General features: G+C 45.6%; 3 protein-coding genes across 3 annotated transcripts; 1 reads left to right on the forward strand and 2 right to left on the reverse strand.

Annotated features, from left to right (window-relative positions):
- Positions 1-818: 818 nt before the first annotated feature.
- On the reverse strand, positions 819-2,714 carry CTRU02_210115 (major facilitator superfamily transporter; the record flags this gene model as incomplete). Its single annotated transcript, XM_036720935.1, has 4 exons — positions 819-1,132; positions 1,186-1,990; positions 2,043-2,127; positions 2,179-2,714. 4 exons carry the CDS (start codon positions 2,712-2,714, stop codon positions 819-821), a joined length of 1,740 nt encoding a protein of 579 aa, XP_036587775.1.
- Positions 2,715-4,915: 2,201 nt separating this feature from the next.
- Positions 4,916-6,709, reverse strand: CTRU02_210116 (uncharacterized protein; the record flags this gene model as incomplete). The annotated part of the gene is made up of 3 exons (XM_036720936.1): positions 4,916-5,201; positions 5,282-5,598; positions 6,491-6,709. 3 exons carry the CDS (start codon positions 6,707-6,709, stop codon positions 4,916-4,918), a joined length of 822 nt encoding a protein of 273 aa, XP_036587776.1.
- A 1,643-nt stretch (positions 6,710-8,352) lies between these two features.
- CTRU02_210117 (uncharacterized protein) lies at positions 8,353-9,966 on the forward strand (the record flags this gene model as incomplete). Its single annotated transcript, XM_036720937.1, has 3 exons — positions 8,353-8,692; positions 8,740-9,306; positions 9,374-9,966. The coding sequence occupies 3 exons, from the start codon at positions 8,353-8,355 to the stop codon at positions 9,964-9,966; spliced, it is 1,500 nt and encodes a 499-aa protein (XP_036587777.1).

Genomic DNA, 9,966 nt, shown 5'->3' on the forward strand with positions numbered 1-9,966 from the left:
TACTACTGATATTTCTTCTTGTGTCGTATACATCGCGCTCACCTGATATGATGGGAAAATAATGCTCTCTTTGAATTTAACGATAGTTACCTCGTGTTTGCGTGATTGGCATGATGAAGAGTCATGTCAGGCAATGAGCTACTTTACAGTGGTATTTCTCGTACTCGGATTGCAGCCAATAATGAACACCACAGTCCGTGAAGCGAGCATTTGGATCGTTTTAAACCCCTAGATGTTGTTGCCTTTGGTTCCAATCACATCAGAATTACTTGGATGGGCATCAATAGGAAAGTCAGTCGACAATCTGTTTTGCACCGGGCCGAGGGCCGGAAGCCGGAAGGAAGCGCTTTTGTGGAATTTTGCCCGTGCCGTACGCGCATTAGCTCTGCGCCGCAAAAGTGACGTACACTTAATTTTAATTTTAGTTCTGACACAGAGAGATAGGTTCTGGAGGGTCAAAACCGAGCAGTCCAATCAATTCTTGTCTGATACACGATATTCCTTTTGCTAGGATAATTCAACATCGGCTATAGGCTTCATTACGTGCAACCCTCTCATTACTAAAGCCTAAAAGTCCCTGTTGCGGAGAATAAGAAAAAGTTGAAGTTACAGGCACATAATTTGTAGTATTGTGTCAATGTTGTTTATTACCATGCAATCGCTTTGACAATGATAATCTCCTTAAGGAGACTGGCAACATGTGTGGCATGTGGGCTTTCAGCCACACCTTAGATCCAACCTGTTCATGAAAGGGCATATATGGCCTGATTATATGTTTCATTATATTTTATACATAGTTGGTTGTACCTGATGATAATCTATAGGTTCTTGGGCTCAAGTTGTTCCTCAGGGACTTCGACCACTCGGCGCCCACCCTTGGCACGCCTGTCTGCATCAAGTGACTGAGCAAACTTAGACTTTTCTCGAATAACAGGCCCCTTCCAGTAGATGAGATATACAGGAATTGTAACCACGAGAGCGAGGCAGGCGAGGACAGTACTGGCATATTCAGTATGGCGAGAGTCGCCAATGTTCTCATAAAGCGGAGTGGAGTACATCGCGGCGATGCCTGCCAAAAGGTCACGGGCGAAACCATTGCCACCGGTAGCTGACGCTGAATATGGACCGTAGGCTTATAGTCTGGTTAGCAACTGTAGCATTACTTGTGTGTTTTGTAAATCTCACCTGCAATCATATAATCCACGGTGCTCATATAGATAGCAAAATTGGCAATAGCAATGAGGCATGAGAAGATCATTGGTGCAATCCAATGAGATTCGGGTGGCCCCATAGATGTCCAAGCAAATCCAAAAAGGCCGATTGTCTCAAGCGGTGCAAGGTAAAGCAGCCATCTCAGTCTTGCTTCAGGTGCAAGAGCCTCAGGACCCTTGGCCCTGGTAATTCGGTGATCTCTGATGATCCAAGGGACGTAAGATAGGTATGCAATAACGTAACCGATATTGATAGGGATGAATGCCCATGCCTTCTGAAGAGTCCCGAAACCCCACTTGTTAAACACAGGTGTGAATCCTTCCTGAAATGTGAAGATGAGAGCATCTGAAAAGCCGGAAAGAAGGGAGCATGAGAGAACAATAGGTTCGCGGAGGAACATCTCGAAAGGACGCAGCCAGGTGATGGCAAACTCGTGTGCAGACAGGCGGGGCTTCTTGACTTCGTCGGGACCGTAGACATTAGTATCGATTCCGGCCTTGCGTTGGCGCTTGGCTTCTCTGTCCATCAAGATCGTAGAACGACTCTCAGGCATGAAGAAGTGAATGGCCTGAACAGCAGCACCAAAGATGAGCTGGATCCAAAAGTTCCAATACCATGGAAGGAATTTCTGAATAGGACCACCAACAACAGGACCAACTGAAGTTCCAAAGACTGAGGAGAGAACAACAAAGAGAACCGCCCATTGTTGCTCTTCGGGCTGATAGAGATCTGCTACCATACCGAGGGTAACACTACCTCCAGCTGAGCTGAGACCGCCCTATATTAAGATCAGTGCCAATTCTATTGTTCTACTTCGTGAGATTACTTACCAAGGCTCTAGCAACGATGATAGTGCCAAAATTGGGGGCCAATGCAGCCAAGATCTGCCAAATGTTGACCAGAAACAGAGAACACCTATGCTGATTTTTAGCTAGATTCAATGTCGTACTATCATGTCAGACTTACTGCAAAATCTTCCAACGCCCAAACTCTTCACTCCAGGGAGCCCAGAGCTCGCAGCCAAATGCGTATAGAACAAGGAAAACGCACTGTCCGACACGAGCGGCTTGTTCACTCACATGAAAGTGCTCGGCAATTGGAGTAACTGCGCTAGGAAACACGCTGGTGTTGAAGTTCATCGATACTTGTACGCAAAAGATGGATGAAAGAAGCATCCACTTTTTCCACGTCGGCCACGAGTAGCCAAGTAGATGGTAACACTCATCCTCCGTTATTATACGCTTGCCGTCCGGAGTGTACTGTGGTTGGTTGCTCTTAGAGGTAACGTTTTCATGGGTAGCTGTGCCTTCTGATTCCTCGTCCCGTCCCGGACCATCTCTGAAGAAACCTCCTGCATGGTTTGGTTCCTTTCCAAGTGGTTGCTGTTGTTTCTCGTCAAAGCTTGGGTCGACGTGCGTTGCGCTGCTATTACGATTCATGTATGTGTTATCGGAGGTGTCTTTGCCGGACTCAGGCAGCTTGTTTGGTGGATTTGAAGCCATGATTTCAACCTCATGAAAACCAGGACTGGCTCAAAAGCGTGAGTATTTGGATGTATGGGTTCAATGCTTAGTTTTAGGCATGGAAACCAGAAGGAAGGACTGAATAATGGATTAAAGCTTTTGTTTAAGGCCTAGAAATACGAAGACGCCCAGATATTGTGGCAAGCTGTTGTTGTGGAAATGCTGGAGCCATGCTTGACCCTCTGTGTCCTCAGGGTGTGGATGAATTTATGAACATGTCAGATCTCACAGCATGAGAACAATTCTACGTGGAACTCGACTTATGACGCTACAATACTATGACGTTTCTGTTGGTTGCATCTGACGGGCGGCAATATGGCCCTACCGTTAAAAGATCCAATGACCCAGTCTTGGCTGCCCTGTTTGGTCAGCATCGTCGTCTAATTCCACCCGTACGATTGAGGACGCGTTTTGCCAGGGCCAGAGGTACCACCTTTTCATGGTAAAATCTCAACTCGCGCAGCCTTTACATTCAACGTGGTAGCGTTAGCATCCAGACTGGAGCTTGACATCATACTTCAGCTGTGGGCTTTTCCGATTTGCGGGTCGTCTGTGGGAACAATGACGGACGCGGTGGAGCTCACGGCGCGTGGTCGCATCTTTGATCGCCGATAATCACGGAGTTGGACCGACTTTGATCATTTCGGATTTCCTAAACCAGAAAGCCGACGTCAAACATGAGGTCAACTTCCTAAATGCCCACTAGCCTTGTCTTCAACTCTTTACCATGTGAAGGAATATATTGTGGCTGGTCCCTGAACTCTTCAATAGCTGATGGTTCTGCACTATGATGTTCTGCTGCATTCTGAAAGGGGGGCCGCTCCAAATAAGAGGAGCACCCCGTGGGGAGAAACAGCCCTTTTGACACAAATTTTGATGGGCTACTGGTCTCGGCACCGTCATGGAGCATATAGACAACTTTTGACCTCAGACTGGAGAAGCCTTCTAAGTGAGGTCTCCTCCTAACCCCATCGTTTACGGTAAAAGTTAAAGTAGGTGGAGGTAGACGGGGCATTGTTCAAGGCATGTATACTTGCCAAATCGGAATGATGTCCAGAGAAGCTTTGGATGTTCTTGTCCGACAAGACGGCTAGAACACAAGCAATACGCCGCTCCACTCCCAAGATTTGCTAAATCGAAACTTTTTCTCGGCGCTGCCATCGCTTTCTCCAACCTCGCCACTATGAAGCTTCTGCCAAGTTGCCCGATCGATCAGCGGATCCAGGCACCCACCCATTGCCAAGCCACTATCATACTCGGCGCAGCATTATGAACTGACAGCACAGCAACGTTTGAAGTAGAAGGAGGATGAACTGTTTAGTGTTGAATTGCTTCGGGCATAGCCAAGTGTATGGGCAGCATTCCAATTCTTACGATGAACTTAACGAAGTCCAAGACTGCAACTCAGCGGACGGAGTGAACACAACGGCAGCGCCCTCTGGAATACTCTAAGCGTAACGTCGACATGGCGAACCACATTCTACTTTCTGTGAGCCATTCGGATTAAAGGGCGGATGATCTGAGCGTGAGGGTGTCTACCTTACAGTTCGCTTCCATGAAGACGTGCTTCATTTTTCTTTCTAAGTACATTAAACTCGTTTTTAGAGATTCTAATATCGTCGATGGAGGCCTGCATGCCTCTGTTGTTTGTACTTAACCGTGGCTCGTAAAGTATGCCGGAACATGAATGAGCTGTTTCAAACACAAGTTTTGCGTATTATACCCTTGTGGCTCGAGTCGTCGCGATCATCGTCAGTTTCGAGTTCTCTACTAGTCGAAGGCACACATTTGGCTGACGCGTGATACGCTCTGTCATTGTCGTTCAGAGACCCGAGTTTGATTGCCGGGCCAGCACTTCCAAGAACATTTTCGCTCTACCGCCCAATCGTTAGTACGTTCTAATGGATGGAAGGACATAGAAGGTGGAAGAGGCTTAAGTTGTGTAGTGGGATAGAAACAGCGCCATTCGAACAGGTGACACATTTGATGGTTACTAACTTCGCCTGTAATTTTGTAGTTCCCATCGGAAGTAGAACCGTAGTAAAATTTGAAGAGTTTACGGAGGGGCGGCAAGGAACATCCTATAACTCCTAACGCGCATTCAAGATTGGAGGTGATGCTTATAACACCGAGATGGTCTAAGGTAGAAAGAAAGAAAATACGGTTAGCATGCGATTCAGTTACCACTGAGGAGGAGCTTTTGTTAGGGAAAACACACAGGCTATCTCCGTCGGATACTTTGCGGTGTCGTAGTATTTTAAGTAAGGCATTCGAATGCAGGTGGCAATACTCGCGAAAACACCGAGGCCAAGAATGCAAATGACAGATACTTTCTGACGCCGAGGCATATGCAGTCCGGCTACAATGAAGAAAGGGATAGTGGCGCATATCCAATCTGTGGCCATTTGGATAGCAGAGACGATGTAGCTGACGGTCTGCAAGCTAATGACTTTCTGGCATGTTCCTCTGAAAGCTATGTGTTAGAAAACTTAACTGTTCTCGTTGATGTATGCATTAAATGTTAGATATGATCAGAGAAAACTTACAATGCCGGATTCCATGTTGCCGCGAGGGGGGTACAGTTGTGGAAGACGAATATTAGGGCGAGAATAGCAATAACCACCATAATGGACATGTTGACCCCCATAAGAATGGTAACTCGCTTCCGCTTATCCAGTCGCACACATGTGAAACCAATCGCGCACTTAATGATGGTAGAGGAAATAAAGTAGAGGACCTCCCAGTATGTTTGGTATTCGACGGCGCGTATCAAGTAAAGTGGACTGGGTATGTCGATATCGTGAGATCCAACTCCATAGCGAGAAGCATAAACTGCGAAGACAACAGCTGGTATGAAAGGGACCTGTTCTTGCGGTGGTCAGTTCAGTTTGGTCTGGAAGAAAAATAGGTGGGTAACGTCCCACACCCACTTCTGGGCACCCCCCACATTTGGGCACCCCATTTACACCAAAAACGCCGTTTTTCGAAATTCTATATTAAACTAACTACTATACTTACTAAGAAAAGAAAATATATATAAACTATGTTAAGTATAATTATAGCCATCTAATTTTTTATAAAGGTTTAAATATAATAATAGTTATAATATAGAAGTTTAAAACTAAAAGCTTTAAAATGTTAGTAGATACTAGTAACTTACTAGTATTCCTTAACATTAGAAAAATATATTTTCGCTTATATATACTTATTTAAAAAATCTAGGAAATTAATATTTATACTTATTAAAAGTATATAATTATATCTAAAAGAGATTTAAAAGTATTACTTTAGTAAATATAGTATAATTAAGGGTTAAAATTCTATAATAGAAACTTTTCTTAAGGGAAATTTTAAAATATTATTCTAAGCTTAAAGAATTTTTTACTAAGTATAAGAATATATAAATCTACTATATCTTACTTAAAAATTCTAATCATATTAGTTAAATATCTCTACCTATTTTATATATTAAGATATAGGCTAGGTAAATTAGTATTATAAATGTTAAACCTTGAATTTATAATACTTATTATCAATAATACTAGTATATAGCTACTTAAGTATTATAATTAAGTCTTAATCTATTTAATATATATTTATTCTCTTTAATAAGTAAAGTATTTAGTTTAATATAGAATTTCGAAAAACGGCGTTTTTGGTGTAAATGGGGTGCCCAAATGTGGGGGGTGCCCAGAAGTGGGTGTGGGACGTTAGCCATCTAGAACTGTCGTGTTATCAGAGCCAACATCACTCACAGTTCCTATCACCACTAGCCAGTCCTCAATACCCCAAAGCCTGGTTGATGCCCCTGACAAGCCAGCGCGTACATATATCCTTAGTCCCACGACGATGATGCTGATGATTCCAAAGACGATGGCGACATATTCAACAGCGAGTCCCAATCCCTTAGGGGTGAGCGGTTCAACCTGGTAAGCCCATGTTTGAATCTGCTCACCCGTCATCGAAGGGTCCATCTCACTGCTCGATAGTGGGCCTACCGTATGATGGCAGTTGTATCACAGACGTAGGGAGAGGGGATCGAGAAAAAACGTATGCGCCGTGGCCAACTAGATATCTGTCGTAGCGTCGAGAAGAAGGAGGCTGGCTCACGTCGGGGAATTGGAGTCATTATCAATTGCCGGGAGACCCAGGTGCCGAATCTGACAGGTGAAAGATCTGCACGGAGTCTGGGGAGTCCCCAAGCTCTCGTATTAGTTGGTTCCACTCCCATATGTTACGGATTTCATCTCCCTTGAGGTCTAGTGAGAGATTTCGTGCTTAGGTCCACACATTGGATACCGGAAACATGAGGTAGTATCAACCGGTAATGCTTATTCCTTACATACTGACTTAAATGTTACGTCTAAGCGAGCTGGAATAACCCAAATTTCCACACGGAACAGTCCAGACGGTGAACTGGCCGCCAAGTTGGTTAGAAAGCTCCAAAGCCAGGACCAACGCCATTGCCGTTTACGTCGAGTCATGTCCTTTCATGAGCCGATTTAGGGGGCATCAGTTTTCGCTAGATGTACTCCGTACGCCGCAGGAGCTAAGAAGGATGGATCTTTAGTAAAGCATGATGGATATGTGTAGTACCTCCACAGCTGTCAACTTTACTGAAAATTGGCTTTGGTCCGGCACCATAGCTTTCTATTTACCCCAAAACAAATACCCTCCCGAGATCCACGGCTCTACTGCCAACTACAATTGGTGGCTACGCAACAACCACCCACTCGCCGCAGATTGAGCAATATATGTCTACATGATGACAGGGCTGCAGTCCTGGGGAGATCATGTAATGAATTCATAAACAGCTTAACATCCACCAAAGAGAAGGTCATGAGCGCTGTAATAGGACGAGCTTGTTGGGAAATCATCAGCCCCGGTTTCCTCGTTAAGTAAGTGCTACCATTCATGACTCAGGGTGCATGTTGTTTACAGTGACGAACCCTGGCCAAAATACGCCCGCCTGAGACATGAACATACAAAGCCTGGCAATGATATTTCGCTCTCGGATTTGTTTCAGCGACTACATTTCACTACTTCACCGTCCTAAATATGAAAACGAAGAGTCCTCATAGGCTGTCGGACGGATCACGTTTGCTATTGTGTTGTCCTCAAATGCTACCAAATACAGGCATTTGACGTGAGCACGGTTGTTTTAGCGTAGATCAGCTAAATTAACTAGACGAGGGCCAGGCTTCCAGATGCTAGATGACAGCACTGAGTACTACAGAAAAGTCTTCAATTTATGCGACGTGAATTGCTTGCTCGCTTGCTGCCAGGCAGGGTAACTTTAGTCTAATCAAATCCTCTGGCGCCGTTCTCGGCCCAGATCCCAGACCACCATTCTCAATCAGTCCATTCGGAATTTTCCCACCATCCCGTTGAAGAATCGCGGTGGGGAGGAACAGCATCAGGGATTGCGAACGACTGGCCAGTAAGAAACTTGCCATATTGCTTTACGTTTGCAAAACCACGAGAGATTTTCCTCTGCTGAGGTTGGTAATTTTCTTACCACCCAATGTACAGGTTTTCTTGATCACACCAGCTTCCTTCACACCTCACAGAGGCTTTTCTGAATGGAGAGATAGCTACAAATTGTCGTTCCGTAATCATGCTGGGAGCTGTTCTCTTCTTCGTTGCTGTGCTGTGCATTTATCTACTTGGCAGTGCCATTTATAATGTCACACTTCATCCTCTGGCTGACGTGCCAGGTCCGAAACTATGTGCGATCAGTCGTATTCCCTACTGGCTTGTTGCACTTGGAGGTGACGACGTTGAATGGATGAAGAGATTACACGATCAGTATGGGCCTGTTGTGCGTTTCGGGCCAACCGACCTGAGCTACACCGCCGGAGAAGCTTGGAACGATATCCATGGACCCAAAGTGACAGAGAAAGCGCAAGAGTTCTCTGTGCAGCCGGTTAACGGTATGTGGCTTCGCCCTACAGCCGATTTCGATCCTGGCCATAATGTCCTCGCTCGCAGCGCTGACCCTTAGCAGGAGTTCCAAGCATGCTGACAACTGGCACTGAAAACCACTCTCGAATGCGTCGGCTTTTTGCCCCTGCTTTCTCAGAAAGAGCTCTGAGACAGCAAGAGCCGCTCTTCCGAAAATATGTTGATCTTCTCGTGTACAAAATCTCCGAAGTTGGCGAGGCTGGAAAGAAACCAGTGGAAATGACCCAGTTGCTCAACTTCGCAACTTTCGATGTTATGGCTGAGCTCTGTTTCGGGCAGCCTCTGGGCCTCCTGGCGAAGAACGAATACAGCCCTTGGGTTAAATCCATATTCGAGTCACTGAAGATGCTACCAATTGCTTCCATTATCAACTACTATCCCATCTTGAATGCCATCTTTACCCGTTTCGAGCCAAAGTCAGTGACTCAACAGCGGGTTACACACTGCAAGCATTCAGAGGAGCGAGTCAATCAACGTTTACAAAACGGTTCCGATCAACCGGATGTGTGGAATCTGGTCTTGACAGCTAAAGAAGGCAAAGGTCTCACGCTTGAGGAAATGCATTCTAACGCTGAGCTGTTCATGCTCGCTGGCTCAGAAACAACTGGTGAGTCTAGTTGATTTAACAAAATAAAGGAGAGGTATCAAGAAGCTGATGAAAGTTAATTCACTAGCTACACTTCTGAGCGGATGCCTCTACAATCTGCTCACCCACCCCGACAAACTGAAAATACTACTCCAAGAAATTCGAGGCAACTTCACAAAGTTGGATGATCTCACATTTGAGCGGCTTGCTGAGCTGAAGTATATGAACGCTTGCTTGAAGGAAGCGCTACGCATCTACCCTCCTGTACCTATTGGTAGCCCAAGAGTGGTTCTTCCAGGTGGACAACAAATTCTCGGAAAATGGGTGCCGCCTGAGACGCGTGTATCAGTACACCACTGGTCGACATATCAATCCGCAGCGAACTTCAAGAATCCCAAGGCATTTGTACCTGAGAGGTGGCTGAAATCAGATCCAACCTACGCTGGGGACGCCCTCGATGCTCACCAGCCTTTCGGTTTTGGGCCCCGGAATTGCCTGGGCCAGAATATGGCAATGCATGAAATGAGACTCATCCTAGCCACACTACTCTTCACGTACAACTTTGAGCTATGTGAAGAGAGCCAGAACTGGAAGGACCAGAAGTCGTTTGCCTTGTGGATCAAGAACCCGTTGATGATTCGTGCGACACCGTTGGCTGCGCAAGATAGACTTGCTATCTGA

The sequence above is a fragment of the Colletotrichum truncatum genome, assembly GCF_014235925.2.
Source record: "Colletotrichum truncatum strain CMES1059 chromosome Unknown Contig_0006, whole genome shotgun sequence".
In the NCBI taxonomy this organism is placed as follows: domain Eukaryota; kingdom Fungi; phylum Ascomycota; class Sordariomycetes; order Glomerellales; family Glomerellaceae; genus Colletotrichum; species Colletotrichum truncatum.